At 45.6% G+C, this 16,599-nt stretch overlaps 1 protein-coding gene across 1 annotated transcript in view; it reads right to left on the bottom strand.

Moving 5' to 3' along the window:
• LOXL2 (lysyl oxidase like 2) overlaps window positions 1-16,599 on the bottom strand; it is a 144,482-nt gene that overhangs the window by 39,825 nt on the left and 88,058 nt on the right. The window contains exon 7 of the mRNA XM_021001120.2: window positions 5,844-5,995. Within this exon, the coding sequence (XP_020856779.1) occupies window positions 5,844-5,995 (152 nt within the window). The remainder of the gene's footprint in view (window positions 1-5,843; window positions 5,996-16,599) is intronic.

Below are 16,599 nucleotides of genomic sequence, written 5' to 3'. Positions count from 1 at the left end.
CTGGAATCAAAGAGAGCTACAGGAGTTTTTCTCATTATGATATATACCGTTATTATAATTATGGCCTTCTTTTTCCTTCCATAGCAGATTTCTATAATAAGGGCATGTGAGCAGTAGAAGCTTTGTAAGTACAATACTAAATCTTAATAGGCACTCATAAACACTTATTTAACCGAACTGAGGTGGATTGAATGTGTGAAAGCACTAAGAAATGTGAATGTTAATATTCTATTGCCCTTGACCAAGGAGTGAGGAAGACTCATCTTCCTGAATTCAAATCTGGCCTCTGATATTTACTAGCTGTGTGACCCTGGGCAAGTCACTTCACCCTGGTTGCCTCAGTTTCCTCATCTGTCAAATGAGCTGGAGAAGGAAATGGCAAACCTCTCCAGTGTCTTTGCCAAGAAAATCCCCAAACGGGGCAAGAGGAATCAGACACAACTGAAAAATGACCGAACAATAAGCTTGGCCCTCTGGCCCTCCAAGAAGGTCATCCAGGGACTTATGATCCTAGCCTACTAACCTCTGGCTTCATCCTCATTCATCTATGAATCAATCAATCAACAAGCATTTATTTAACACTTACGATGTGCCAAGCACTGTGCTAAGTATGGTGAAATAAAGGAAAGCAAAAGAAGCAGGCCCTGTAGCCTCCACGGAAGTGGGGAAGGAGAGAGGAGGGAAGGAGGGCTGAATTCCCTTCAAACAGTGTGAGCTTCTTCATCTTCCTATCCCTCTGGCTTTCTCTAGCTGGGCCATGGGATTATTAAACGGAATAAAGAACGCAGTGTCGAATTCTTACAAAACGCTAACTAGAAAACCCAAACGCTGCCTGCGAGCTGGACCCACAGGGAACCCGGCAATGTTTTGATACAAGGCTGTGGTTCCGTGGTCTCAAACCCATTTTGCTGGGCGGGTAATGCCACGCAAATGTTAATTCTAGGGGAAACATGAGGATCTTCCAACATAAATCCCACACATTTGCTTAGTCAGAGCCAAGTCCTGAGCTCAGGGGTGAAGGAGAGGTCAGTGAGGACCCAGGGAGACATCAAACATGGCTGCCTTCATCTGGTCAAACCATCATCCGCTCCCCTCTTCCCATGTGGGAAGCTCAGAAGTCTTCTACTTCTGTGGCTTGTTGTTAAGAGATAGACAAGATATCCCAAGCCGAGCTTTTCAGTGTTTTCTAAAATCTTGAAAATAGATAGTTTCCTAATGAATTTTAGAGAAGGTAGTTCCACCTCTTCATTTGACAGGTGAACAAAACAGAGGTCCAGGGGACTTGTCCAAGGTCACACAGCTAATGAGTGGAGGTGTATGGAAGAGAGTTCCTTTCTTTGAATTCCCGGCTCAGCCATCCTGTTTCTCTTTTACAAAATCACACAGATATCCACACTCTAGGAAAGCATTCTCCACATACAGGATCATCACTCCGAGCTGGGAAAGACTTCAAGGGCTGACCCCTTCATCTTGCAGATGAGGAAACTGAGACCCAACAAGGCTATAGGACCACAGACTTAGAGCTAGAAAGGACATCAGGGACCTTCTAGTCTATCTTCCTCTCTATATAGATGAAGAAACTAAGGCCCTAGGAGGTTAAGGGACTTACCCAAGGTCACATAGGTGGAAAGCATCAGAGTCAGGATTCAAACTCAAGACCTCCGACTCTTTCCTCTGCCTCCTGTATAAGTTGCAGAGCCAGAATTCCAGCTCAGCACCTTGACTACAAGGGGCAGCTAGGTGGTGCAGGGGGTAGAGCACTGTGCTTAAAATCAGGAAGACTTCTGTTCATGAGTTCAAATCTGCCCTCAGACACTTACTAGCTGTATGACCTTGGGCAAATAAGTTAACCTTCTTTGGCTCAGTTTCCTCATCTGTAAAATGAGCTGGAGAAGAAAATGGCAAACCACTCTAGCAAATTTGCCAAGAAAACCCCAAATGGGATCATAGTCAGACGTGACTCAACAACAGCTCTGACTATAAATAGTTTTCCCATGCACTAATACGACAGGAAAGTTGGTCAGCTCCTATTGTGAAATGATCCAACCATTTCGGAGAACAATTTGGAACTATGCCCAAAGGGCTACAAAAATGTGCATACCCTTTGATCCAGCAATAGCACTCCTAGGGCTATATCCCAAAGAGATCAGACAAATGGGAAAAGGACCCACATGTACAAAAACATTTATGGCAGCTCTTTTTGTGGTGGCAAAGAATTGTAAATTGAGAGGACGCCCATCAATTGGGGAATGGCTGAGCAAGTTGTGGGATATGAATGTAATGGAATACTATTGTGCTATAAGAAACGATGAGCAAAGAGACTTCAGAAAAACCTGGAAAGACTTGTATGGTCTGATGCTGAGTGAAGTGAGCAGAACCAAGAGGACTTTGTACACAATAACAGCCAAGTTATACAATGACTAAGATTGTTAAACTGAACCCTTCTCAGCATTACAAGGATCTAAGACATCTCTAGAGTTCTCGTGATGGAAAATGCTGTCCACATCCAAAGAAAGAACTATGGAAGTCGAATCGCTATCACTTATTTTTACCTTCTGTTGTTTTGTTTCATCTTTCTGATGGTTCTTCCTATTGTTTTTAATTTTTACTTACAACTTCACTAACGTGAAAATATGTTTCATGGGTATGCAAATGTAAAGCCTGTATCAGATCGTGCGCCGTCTTGGGGAGGGTTGGGGGGAGGAAGGGGGAGAAAAATTTTCAACTCAAAAGCATGTGGAAATGATTGTTGATAAATCAAAATAAATTAATAAAATTTTTAAAAAAAGAAAGTTGGTAAACTCCTATGCAGAGATTCTGATTTTCAGAGTGGGGGAGGGGTCACTGGGAGAATTATACAACCTTAGGATTCAAGAGCTAGAAGGCAGTCCAGAGACTCTCCTCTGAGCACAAGCAGCAAGAGGGACGAACATATCACCGGTATTCCCAAGGTCCCCTATGTTTGCCCAGAACACCACAATCTTCAGTGAAACGTTCCAGCTTTCTTGGGACAGCATCATTGTCCCCATACAAATAATGAGGGATTGGTGGTGGGGGGACAGGAGGATTTGGGGATGCTTAGGGTCCTTCGAAGAGACCACTGTTTATGACAAGTAGGTGACTGGCCCTAGCCTACAGATGTTCCTCAGGGGCATTGCTAGCCACTGCTGCTCATCTCTTCTTTCTCTGGTCACTACCGAATGACCTTCCACTCACCGGTACCTGTGAATCCACAGTGCCATTTCTTGGAGTGGAAGAGGCTGGTTCAGCCCGAGATGGCCCAGTTCTTGTCCTCTTTCTAGGAAGATTCTTGGCCTTGTTTCATGGCTCCCAGTGTTCAGTGGTCCTTCTGTCCTTCCTAATCTGTGATATCTTCTTCTCTCCAACCTCCTGCACAGGTGAGGATTGCCTTCAGTCTCTTCACATCCTCCTTCTGTTATTCCTGAAAATCTTTGCTCCACTCCTTCAAGGAACCCCTTGATAGCCTGGAGAGTAGGCATGCATTCCACCAGTTCTTTCACCTCTTCGAGGATGGCTAACAACTCAAACTGTTTGCTTACAGAGATGTTTCTTGGCACTGTACAGAGACATAACACGTTCTCTGCAGATCACTGGTAAACCTTCCTTGCCTTTCTTCCTTTCTTGAAGTCGGATCTGCATTCCCAGCCATCTTCTTTCCATGAGCCCTTCCCTTGCACCCTCTGGACCACAGGAATCCAGAGACCATGGGGCCCTGGGGGAGTTTAGCCACTCTGATTTGGATCTCCCATCTTGGGGCAAGCTCTCCACATTGGTAGGTGACTGGAAATTCACATAGCTTGCTAGGCCAAGATGGCCCCAGACCATTGATGATGCTTGAGATCCCATTCAGCTATTTACCCTGTTTGCTTATGTTCTCCTTTCCATCCCTCCTCCCACCCCAACTTTCTACACCTTGCTCTGTGAAACATTTTTTTTTTTTAAATCAGAACTGTAATTTCATTTTGTGTAACTCCTGGTGAGGAAACTCCCTCCACCAATGCAGATCTCTGTCTATTCTGCAACTGTATATCTTAGAGAGTTGCCTGGGGACATTGAGAAACTAAGTGGCTTGTCTAGGGTCAACATGGGTCAGGAGTGGGGGTCTTTTTTATTTCAAGGCCAGATGTCTATCCATTCACTATGGTTGCCTCTCAGATCAAATTAATGCATCTGATACCAAAATTGCTTCTGGTAAAAGCTTGCCAATGGACTCTGCCACAGCCCCATTTACCATCCTCGTGGCTTCCCAGACCAAAATGCCCTTCCTGGACCAGCACTCCCCTATATATGTTGTTTCCCCCAGTTAGAATGTAAGCTCTTTAAGGGTTAGGGCTATACCATTTTTGCCTTTGTATCTCTAGAACATAGTAAGTGCTTAATAAATGTTTTTCATTCATTCATTGGTTTTAAATATCTTTGTTGGCAACTCTGCCACAGTCAGAACAAACTGGTCTGGCTGTTAGCCATCCTTGGAGTTCAGTGACTGAGGAGGGGAGGCAGAATAAGGGTTAATTTATTTACAGAAGGCCACTCATCTTCTCTAAATAGGCTGCTACCATTTACTTAGCTTCCTTTGACTGGCACATGTCATTTTCCTGGCCAACCCAAGCCCAAACAGAATTCCCCTAAGAGCAGAAATCCAATTATCCATTAGATCTAAGTATCCACCTTGTTCCTCCTGGCTACTGAATTCTAGAGATAGCCCAGACAGTCCAGAGACCTCTCTGGCCACTTAGCTGTGGAAGGATCAGAGAGAACGTGGTGAATCCAGGATAATGTAACAGAAGACACAGAGGCTTGGCTAGGTACCACATCCTGGTTATGCTATCTCAGGAACACTCATCAGTCAATCTGAGCCTCAGTTTCCTCAAATGTAAAATGGGGGGCAATAAAACGTGTACCCTTTACTCTCCAGGGCCACTGTGGGGATCAGATGAGACAAAGCTGTGGAAGCATTTTGTGGCCACACTGTGCTACATTATTGCGTGCTATTATTGCCCATTACTACATAATTTCATCCAGACGTGACACTGCACAAGAAGCCCCCCTCCTTCCCTGCCCCTCCGTGCAGCAGCACATGAAACATCACAGCCAGAAGTTAGGGGTTTTTGCTCACACTCCGAATCCCATCATCAGAGACCATGGGGATGGAGCAGGCCCAAGTCTGCTGGGATAAATATACATTACCCTGACTTAGCTGCATCTTCTGGGAAAACTCAATTTTTTCAGGTCTAGTTTTTTTTTCCCCAAATCTGGCCAGAAAACCCCACCCTACCCTGATCCTGGCTGAGTCCCAGCCTGTATAGAGCTCTTGAAAGTGTCACATTTCATCCTGTGCTGGTTAGCTCTAAATTTGGAATCAGAGCATCACAGAGCTGGAAGGTACTTTACAAGACATCTTGTCCAACCCCCTCATTTCACAGAAGAGGAAGGTCAAGACTCACCCAAGGTCACATGGGTAATAACTCTCTGGGGTGAGATTTGAACCCAGGGTCTGAAAGGGTTATTATGAGGATAAATTGAGATAATATATGTAAAACGCTAAAGACAGTGCCTGGAATACAACAGGCACATCATAAACGCTTATTCCCTCTCTTCCCCTCCCCCACCCCTTGGGTTTGACCCTCCTGCTTATGACCTGCATGACCCTGGACGTCTCTAACTTTATATTTCCTCTTCTGTAAGAGGAGAGGAGAGGGTTGGATTACAGACGATTTCTAATGCCTCAAGTCCCACAGTTCTTTGGCCGCGTGATGCGGCCCCTCTGTTGCTGGCCAGCTCCGGTTGTTCAGAGGCCTCCCATGTGGGCCCCATCGCCTTACCTGATTCTGGAAGCCCATGGCAGGAATGTTGCACCTCACCCCAGCATCTTCTTCATGGTTGCAGCCCAGGTTCTCGACATTGAATTTACAGTCAATAATGGATTTCTCGAACCCCGTACACTGTATTTCATTGAGGTGGATGGACCCTATGCCTGGAGGGGGGAATAGCAAAATAGTTGATAAGATCATAGGAACTGGGAAGAGCCGCATGGACGTGCAGAAGATCAGGCTTCTCCATTTCACTCAAAGACCCCTCCAACACCATCACTATTCTGCTCTTGGTCCCAGGTCCCCTGATGCAGAGTGGTGCAATGGAAAATGTGGTGGACTTTGAGGTAGGAAGACCTGGGTTCAAATCTCACCTCTGACCCTTATTGACTGTACGATCCTGGACAGGCCTCTTACCCTCCTCTGAGCCTCAATATTCTCATCTGTAAAGTGGGGATGATAAACCAGTAAGAAATGTTGCAGAAGGTCACTGTGACACTTGGAAATGACTTTGTATCTGTTTTGTAATTAATTTTCTATATACATATTGTTTTCCTCCAAAAGAATGCAAGCTCCTTAAGGGCAAGCACTGTTCCATTTTTGTCTCTGTGGCTCCAGCACCTAACATACAGTAGGTACTTAATGAATGCTTGATGAACAAATGGACTCATAGGCTCTAGAGATGGAAGGAACCCTGGAGATTATCTCGTCTAACTCCCTCCCTTTACAGATAGGCTAACTGAGGTCCAGTGACTTGCCTAAAGTCAAACAACTTGTGTCGGAGGTAAGATTTGAACCCAGGTCTTCCAGACGCCAAGTTCATCATTCTCTAATGGGCGGGCAATTGCCTCATCTTGCCAGGGCCTAGGCCTTTACGGTACCCCCTCCCGGCTACATGCCAGGCCTCCTGTCCTCAGACCATCCATTGCCTCTACTTCTTCCTCACTAGTGACCTGGATTCTGCCTGTGACCACTTCTCCCCTCTGAGAGGGAGCTTTGGTGCCTCCCTCGGGCCCAGGCCCCATGACACCTCTTCACCTTCTCCATGCCACACTAGGAATGTGTCTTGCCCTGCCCCAGCCTCTTCCTGGCTTCCTTAACGTGGTGTCTTCCCTCATTGAAGTGGAAGCCACTTGTCTGACTCTCCTGTCGGATTTGCTGGATCACTCCAAGTAACCACAGGTGTGGGCCAAGGCCAGGTCTGGGTGCTCTTCTTTCTCTACACATACCCTTCCCCTCCTTTCCTTTCCTTTTCTTCCCCCTCCCTTCTCCTTTCCTTCCTCCTTTACTTCCCTCCTTCCTTCCTTCTCTCCCCTCCCTCCTCCTTTTCTTCCTTCCTTCCTCTCTTCCTTCTTCTTCCTTTCTTCCTTCTTTCTCTCCCTCCCTCTTTTCCTTCCTTTCTTCCCTTCCTTCCCTCCCTCCCCTCCCTCCCCTCCCTCCTCCTTTCCTTCCTTCTCTTCTTCCTTCATTCCTTCCTTTTTCCTTTTTTCTCTCCCTTCCTTTCTTCCTTCCTTCCTTCCTTCCTTCCTTCCTTCCTTCCTTCCTTCCTTCCTTCCTTCCTTCCTTCCTTCCTTCCTACTAGAATTGAGACGGCTTACAGAGCTAAAACACATTCAACATGTAATTTTTTTAAAAGACCGGGACAAAAATGGTGAAAGGAAGAGGACCAGCAGATGTTTCCTGGCCCCTGGGCTGAGCTGGGTCTTACACCTGAGCCCCAAACTTAGCTCTAAGGATGCCTGTAGAAAGTCAGATGGTGTACTGTTCACTGTCCACTAAAAGGAAGCTTACGCATCCATTTGCAAAGACAAACTTTTTTTTTTCTGGCCCTGAATTCAAAAGTGTCCCATAAGGGATATCGGATACCATATAATAGGCAAAAGTTTTGTCTATAGTTGGAGGCAGTGGTTTTGAAAAGTACCATCCAAAACATTTCTGTGAACAGCTGCTTTCAGTGAATGGAGAAGCAGGCTGGCACTGTGTCTACAGTGACAGATGTGGAGTCAGGAAAGTCTGGCTTTGTCAGAAACTTACTATCTGGCCTCTGGGCAAGCTTCCAAACTGTCCCAGCCTCAGTTTCCCCATCCATACATGAAGATAATAATACCAGTAGCACTTATGATGTTGTTGTCAGGATCAAATGAGATGAACAATGTAAAGTACTTTCCAAAACCTTAAAGCCTTATAGCAATGTTGGGAATGTCCCCAGTGCCTTTGCACACAGTAGGTATTTTTAATCAATCTTTGCTAGTCTGGGCGGTTAGAAGTCAGTTGGCTTTGAGGCTTCACTCAATAAAAGCTAGTGGGAGGTAAGATGCATTGAACTATTAGAAGATCTCTAAGTTTGCTTCTAGCATTAATATTCCAGGTTCCTGATGGAACCTAGAACCTTACTCTGGGCAGTAATGGGGAAAAGCTACTGTGTGATGACTTTTGATGATGAAACCATAACCAGTGGACTCCAGTGCTGGGGAGGGGTGAGTCAGGACCCAGCCAGATCTCCAACTTATTGGGGAACTATTTGCTTGCATACTCCAAAATATCTTTCTGAGGATTCCTGAGTAAGAGCCTACCAAAAAGGAAAGGAGTCCAAGGGCCTCTCATACCATAGCCCCTAGTGTGAAATTGATCGACATCATCATCATCATCATCACCATCAACATCATCATTATCGATAGGAGCCATTACTTCCCTCATTTTACATATGAGGAAACTGAGGTAAAGGAAATTTAAGTGGCTTGCCCAGGTGTAAATATAAAGTACATGGAGGACTTGGAAACTTTTGTAAGAGCTGGCACTTGAGCTGAGCTTTGGAAGAAGCCAGGGCTCCCTCCAGGGATGTGTGAGGTGAGGAGGGGAAGCGTTCCAGCCAAGAGGAATAATAGACTGGGCAAAGCTGGAAGATAGAATATCACATGCGGGGTGAGAATATAGAGTAATTGGTGAGGGATAATGTGAAATCAGCCTGGGAATGTACAACGCTGTAGCCAGGCAGTCAAACTCTGAAGGCCAGGCAGAGGAGATTGTATTTTACTCTAGAGGAAACAGAACCACGAAATCTTTGAGAGGTGAGTGACATGAAGAGATTTACCATGGATTTACCATGCGTATTTCCATTGCCCATTGGGTCCCCTGCACTATTGATTCTTTTGACATTAAGGGGTTCCCTGAGTCTCAGACATATGATATCAGTCAATCAACAAAAGAAGGAGGGAGGGAGGGAGACAGAGACAGAGAGAGAGAAAGAGAGAGAGAGAGAGAGAGAGAGAGAGAGAGAGAGAGAGAGAGAGAGAGAGAGAGAGAGATCAGCCACAATTTTCTACCAGACTGTGTGCTCCATATATAAATTGTTCATCTTCCCAGTCAGTGCTTTAGGACAATTCAAGAATCTAAGGTAAGCCTCGGTCTACCCTGACACAAGTCACAGCCTGTCTACAATCACAGGGCTCTTGGGTGTTACAGAACTACACAGAGATAGAAAGTATGTCTGAGAGGACATTTAGTCCAATACCTTCATTTTGCAGATGAGGAAACTGAGGACCAGGAAGATATAGTATCAAAAATAATAATTAATAAATAACAACTAGCATTTATGCAGCTCCTACTGTGTGCCAGGCACTGTGTTAACTTTACAAATATCATCTTATTTGATGGAGATGGAAATGGGAAACTACTCCAGTATCTTTGCCAAGAAACCCCCTCCCTCCAGACAAAGTTCATGGATACGTAGAGTGGGACATGACTGAACAACAGCACCTTATTTGATACTCAGAACAACCATGGGACATAGGTACTGTTGTTATTTCCATTTATCAGATGAGGAAACTGAGGCAAATAGAGGCTTAAATGACTTGTCCAGGGTCCCTCAGCTAGTTAGTACCTGAGGATGGATTTGAACTCAGTTAATTGAGGCGCTGAGATATCAAGTTAACCTGCTAAGTGGCACACAAGTGATGGGGTCAGAGGCGTGATTTTAACACGAGTTCTCCTGATTCCAAGCCAGGACTTAACCCATTGTGACATAATGTTCAGCTGATGTTTCATAAATGGTTACTTAATTGAGTTCTCTGACCCACTGTTCTGATTTGACCTCCAGCTTCTGAGCTCCCTGGGTCAGGTTCATTCCCCAGAGAGATTCCCAGCCCTGCCCTTGGCCAGAATGCTTTCTCTGGGCCTGGCCTCCAGCCCTGACCTCCCAGGGTGTGGAAGCCCTCTTCCTTGTGTGGCAGATATGGAGAAGAGGGTGGGTAAAGTCAAGAAAGAAGCCACATTTCTCTGGAACCGTGACGCCTCCTCAGGGACCAGCTGGGACCAATCATTTCAAGCATCCATGCCAGCTATGAGAGATGCCACTGCTCTTGCCAGAATAAAAAAGACGTCCTTTTTTTTCTTCTAAAGAAACACATCTCACTCCTTAATGCTGATATTTCTCATAAGGGCAAAGGATAAATAATAATAAAATAATAAAACAAGCTAGTTCTGCATAGAAAAGAAGAGGGCCTGGTACATTAACTCTTCCCAGAAGTGACCCCTCTCCAAAATGTAGCCTCGATGTATCCCAAGTTCTCTAGCCCTGAGGCCCTAAGGGAACCTTGGGCTGCTTGGGAAAGAATTAGGTCAGCCTGCACACACCCTCTGGAAGCTGGCTTCTCTCTGCCCCCATGGAATGTTTATCTCAGCCGAGGAGCCCTTGCTGACTTCTCATACCACCGTGGACCCTGCCCCAGAGGCCGTGGGGCAGCAAGAAGCAACCAGCCATCGACGGAGAAGACAATTAGGGAAGCCAACGGAAAATACCCTCAGAGGCTTGGCACAGTGGGGAACAACGAAGGGAAAAATACTCTCCTTTGTCACCTCCTTCAAGGCCCGTCTCTTACATGAAGCCTTCCCTGATTGCACCAGCTGTCAGTGGCAGCCACCCCCACAAGGACTTTGCATTTATTTTATATACATTTGCATTTATCTATGTATATGCTGTGCCCCCCCATCCTACAGAATATAAGCCCTTTGAAGATTAAGACCTTTTTGGGTTTTAGGGTTTATTTTGTCCCCAGGGCCTCATCCAGTGCAGAATGGGTATTAAGAAAATTTGTGACCTCACCTTTCTAATTGGCGGCCTATTTCTTGCCTTCTCAGTGGGTGGGGGAGGGGTAGAAGGAGGGAAATGGAAAAAAATGTCACAAATTTAGGGCTTAGATACTGTGCTTCAGCCTTCTTCACCTCCCAGGTGGGGCTCAGAGAGGTCATGGGATTTTAGACTTAGCTGAAAAGGACTTCAGAGATCCAGTTCCTTCAATTTACACATGAGGAAACTGAGGCCCAGAGAGGCAAGTGACTTGTCTAAGGTCACACAAAGGAGCAGAGTATGTAGGAGTAGATCCCAGGAGGCCAAGTGTGTGCAACAATTACAGTAATGGGAAACAAAACATGCAATAATCACACAAACAGCTCACACTCACATGGAGATGGGAAGCTTATGAAATGTTTCCCTTGAATAACTCGGCCATTGTTATCTGTTTTCGTGGAACCAGCTTTCTTTTCATACTTAAAAGCCAGGGTGCAATGCTGGGGGAGGGGTAGCAAAGACGCTCATTTGATATTTAAAAAAAAAAAACCAAAAACAAAAGAATAAGCTCAGAAGGCTAGAGCCTGAAGGGATCTCAGGAACCATCTAGTCCACCCCATCCCCTTATTTTACAGATGGGGACACTGAGGCATAATGACTTGTCCAAGGTAATACAGGTAGTGTCAGAGACAGGATTTGAACCAGGTGCTTTGACCACAGGGCAGCTAGGTGGTACAATGGATAGAGTGCCAGGCTTAAAGTCAGGAAGACTCATCTTCATGAGTTCAAATCTGGCCTCAAATACTTGTTATCTGTGTGACCCTGGGCAAGTCGCTTAACCCTGTTTGCCTCAGTGTCCCCATCTATAAAATGAGTTGGAGTGGGAAATAACAAATCACTCCAGTATTTTTGCCATGAAAGAAAGGAGATCGGAGTTCTAATTATGGCTACCATTTATGTAACGCTTCAAGATCTGCAAAGGGCTTGACATCTGTTACCTCCTTTAATCCTCGCAACAACCCTAGTCAGTCAGTCAAGCATTTAAGCACCTACTATGTGCCAGGCACTGTGCTAAGCTTTGAGGATACAAAAAAAAAAAGACAGTCCCTGCCCTGGAGAAGCTTACAAACACAAAAGCTAGGAGGATGTGAGACCACAGTAGAACTCAGGGCTTTCCACTGGTCTTTCCACTTTGCCGCCCAGTTGCCTGCTCCTTACTGCTTCTATAATCCTAGCTAAGTCATTCCACTGCTCTGAGACTCAGTTTCCTTCTTATATCAAATGGGAGCAATAATGCTTGTGCACCCTACCTCACGAGGTTGTGAGCAAAGCTTGTGTGAGCTTGAGCCAATGACTTCTCTATGGGCCTTAGCTTGCTTATCTGTAAAAGGGGTTTAGGGGGCTAAAAGAACACTAAAGTCAGTCCTTTTCAGCTCTTTCCCCATTAGAGGTTGACTCTAAAGGGTCAGATCACAGGCTCACAGAGCTCTATTGTTGGAAGAGGGGACCTCAGAGGTCTTCTAGGCTAACTCTCTCCTTTTTACAAATGAAGAAACTGAGACCCAGGGAGGTTAAGGGATTTGCCCTAGGTCGCACAAATAATAAGGGTCAGAGGTGGGATATTCTTTTAAAAGGAAAAGCAAATAACTTTTTAATTTTGGCAAGAAGAGTAATATCTTTCATATTAGGATTTTTCAAAATTTTTGTCTGCATCTGTGATTTCCTTGGTGTGAGAAACTTTGCTCCACCCAACCAGATAAGGAGGTATTCTGTAGTTTATAGTCTTCAAGATTGACGTGGAGCACTGAGAAACTCCATAATTTGCCTGGCGTCACACGGACAACCATGGGTGGTTGGAAGGCCCGGAACCTAGGTCTTCCTGGTTCTGAGGCCAGTTGTCCTAACTGGGAAAGATCACTTCAATGACTGGTTCCAGCAGTTAGGAAGTCTGGAGAAACCCTGTTTGTCTTCTGTACTTCACCCACTTCTTTGCCCTCTTGGAAACTTCTCTCTCATACCATGTTGCTTTCCTTGGTCCCCTCTAGCTCCAATTTCTCACAATCGATGACTTCCAATCCTCAGTCTTCCTCATTGAGCATGAGCCCACAGAACCTCTTCTTACACACCCACTTAAAAGCATGGGTTGACTTTTGATTAGGACATCCTGAGAAGAAAACTCCCAGGTGGCTTGGAAAGATCCATTTCTATGGGAGTCAAACCTCCAAAATTCTCCTAAGGGACCCCCAGAAGCTGGGCCAGAAATGTGATTCCGGCTTCCACACACTAGGAATCCTTCAGTGGCAGGCAGAAAACCTAGAAACTAAGCGAATGCCTTCCTATTGGGGAATGGCTAAAAAAAAAGTTATGGAATACGAATGTATTGGAATGTTCCTATGACATGAGAAAGGATGAAATGGACAATTTCAGGGGAAACTCGGAAGATCTCTATGAATTGATGCAGAGGGAAGGGAGCAGAAGGTGGAGAACTATTTGTACAATAATAACAACACAGTAGGGAACTTTGAAATACTTTAGGATGCTAATCAATGCAATGATAAATCGTAACTGAAAGAATGCAGATGAAACTTGCCACTTAGTGAGAAACTTAAAATGCAGAAAGAGACATTTCCAGGCACTGCCAATATGAAAATGTGCTTGGTTAGAGGGTGCATGTATGTGTGGAGGCCTTTACTTTTCCATTTTTAAAAAACTGTTCAGTGCAAGGGGCATGATAAGGGGAGGGAGAGATTAATAGAAAAAATTTTTTAAAGAAGTCTTTAAAAAAAAGGCATCAGTTAAAATAAAATTAAAAACAAAAGCATAAAGTGTGAGGCAGACCCTTAAGGCCACTTTGGGCTTTTCCTAGACTTAAGAGACTAGGGCCTGATGAGCTCAGCACATTCTGTTCTAGGATTGTGTTTCTGATGGACTGGAAATACGTGTAGAATGTGTGAAATGAGGGGGCTGTACTCAATCTCTGAAGACCTTTCCAGCTTGGAAATCTATGACCCTTTGACATCATAGCCCTATCTTATAGGCCTGGGACCCTCACTGCTGAGCCCCTCACCGCCCAATAAAATCCACACTCACTCTGCCTTGTTTTTAAAACTGAAATTGAAGACATGGCTCATTGTTGGCGAGGGGCCCTCGGCCCCAGCAATTCCTAGAAGCAGGGTCTGGGGAGGAAGTGTGAGGACGTTTGGTATGTGAGGGGCCTCCAGGGGAGCGGGGGGCTATTATCCTCTAGCAATCATGTTTGGAAAATGTCTCTTCAGAGGGCAGCCCTTTTAAAAGCTTGTCTGTACTCTTGATGCAGGCTTGAACAGGTAATGGAAACCAGATTCCATCTGAACGGTGGTGGTCAGGGACAGCACTGGGAGCTCAGAGGCCAATGTCTAGCCCCCCTCCTTCATTTTATAGAGGAGGGCAAGCCAGGGGAAGTAACTCACACAAGGAACAGGTAACAAGAGTAGAGCCAAACTTCAAATTCTGGGCTTCTGACTTCAAACACAGCCAGCACATTTCCATTGTGCCAGGCTGCCTCCTGAGTTATTGTTGTTGGTATTATTGTTGTTAGGAAGATACATTAGGTGAGGGGCTAGAGCCTAACCAAGATTTATTCCCCACCTTTTATACTCTTGCTCCTTGTCTTTGCCTGAGCTTTCTTGGCTAAGCTCAGTCGCTATCTTCTTTGTAAACTCATCCCTGAGCTGCCCACACGAAAGAGATCTCAACCTCCTCAAACTGTCCCGGAGCCCTTTGTCTGGGTGTGTTGGAATCTCAGAATCTCAGTGTCAGAGGAGACCTCTATGGCCATTCCAGAATCTCCTGTGTAACCTAGTGGTCATTGGTCCTTTAGTGTCTGCTTGAAGACCTACAGTAAGGGAGAAACCATCCCTGAAGCCAGCCCCTTCTATTTTGGGGACAGCTTTGATGGCTAGCTTTTTCATGACATACAGATTAAATGTGTGACCTCTAGCTACTGGCCCTGGTTCTATTCTCTGGGGCTGAGTAGAACAAGTCTGATCTGTCTTCCCTATGCCAACACTTCAAATACTTGGACACAGCCCTCATGCCCTCCCAAGTCTTCAATTCTAAAGGCTACATATCTTCAGTTCCTTCACAGAGATCCTTGACAGATGAGGAAACTGAGTCCCTGAGTGATTTGGCCAGCATCACAAGGGAGTATAAGATGGGATTTGCCCCCCAGAATGTCAAATTCCAGAGCCTCTGACCTTTCCACTACACCCCTGCACCCTGGCAGATCAAGGACCCGCTGCAGCAAGACTGTGCTTAGATTTCACCAGAACACTTGGCAAAGTCTCTCCTGCCATGTTGGCAGATGATATGGAAAGATGTGGATTCGATGATATCCTAGCCATGCAGCCTATTTGGAATGAGCTGGATAGCGAGGCCCAAAAAGATGTAATTAGTGGATCACCTTCAGGTTGGAGGGAACCTCGAGGGGAGTGCCAGGGGAATCCCCTCTATCCTGGCTCTTACTTTTTCATCGGTGTTTTGCATGAAGGAGGCAGAGATGGAAAGCTCATCAGCTTGGCAGGGACCATGATGCAGGAAGGGATAATGTACTGGATGCCAGTAAGGATGAAAACTCCCTCCTCGGGCTAAAATGACGGGCTGAGGTGAAGACAATGGCACTTCTCCTTGGACTGAACCTGGGAGGACTCTTCGATGAGCAAACTCCCTCTACTCATGCAATGTGCAACTGATACAGGGTGTCCCTAGGGTCCTAGGATTGTTTTAAACCATTAAAGCTTATCATCATCAACATTATTATTAAAGCTGAAAACTGCACTGAGACTTTTTGGACACTCGGTCTTACTGGCTCCCAAGCTCAAGATGAGTCCTAGTATGATGTGGCAGCCTCCAAGGCTATGTAAGGTACTCCAGTCTCCAGAGGGAGGGAGATGATCAGTCCTCTGCGTTCTGTCCCAGTCAGGCCCAGCCATAGTGCAGGACCCAGTTTTGGGCACAACATTTTAGGAAAGACAGGATCATGTTCAGGAGAGAGCGACGAGGATGAGGGAGGAAGGAAGGGAGGAAGGGAGGAAGGAAGGAAGGAAGGAAGGAAGGAAGGAAGGAAGGAAGGAAGGAAGGAAGGAAGGAGAAGGAAGGAAGAGAAAGAGGAGGAAGAGGAAAGGAAGGAAGGAAGGAAGGAAGGAAGGAAGGAAGGAAGGGGAAGGAAGGAAGGAAAGATGGAAGGAAAGAAAGGAAGGAAGGAAGGAAGGAAGGAAGGAAGAAGGAAGGAAGGAAGGAAGAGAAAAGGAGAGAGAAGAGAAGGAAGGAAGGAAGGAAGGAAGGAAGGAAGAGAAAGAGAGAGAAAGAGGAAGGAAGGAAGGAAGGAAGGAAGGAAGGAAGGAAGAGAAAGAGAGAGAGAAAGAGGAAGGAAGGAAGGAAGGAAGGAAGGAAGGAAGGAAGGAAGGAAGGAAGGAAGAAGAGAAAGAGAGAGAGAATGAGAAAGGAAGGAAGGAAGGAAGGAAGGAAGGAAGGAAGGAAGGAAGGAAGGAAGGAAAGATGGAAGGAAGGAAGGAAAGAAGGAAGGAAGGAGAAAAGGAGTAAAAAAAGTAAGGAAGGAGTAGGGAAGGGAAGGAAGGAAATGAAAGAAGAAAGGAAAGAAAGAAACAATACTCTATTAACAAAATGAAATAAAATGAAAGTTGAGGGGCTGGGGGTGGGAGAGCA

The sequence above is a fragment of the Phascolarctos cinereus genome, unplaced genomic scaffold (genome assembly GCF_003287225.1).
Source record: "Phascolarctos cinereus isolate Bilbo 61053 unplaced genomic scaffold, phaCin_HiC Scaffold_2;HRSCAF=192, whole genome shotgun sequence".
Taxonomy (NCBI): Eukaryota; Metazoa; Chordata; class Mammalia; order Diprotodontia; family Phascolarctidae; genus Phascolarctos; species Phascolarctos cinereus.
The sequence above is the reverse complement of the archived record's forward strand: the minus strand, read 5'-3'. Positions and strand labels throughout refer to the sequence as shown.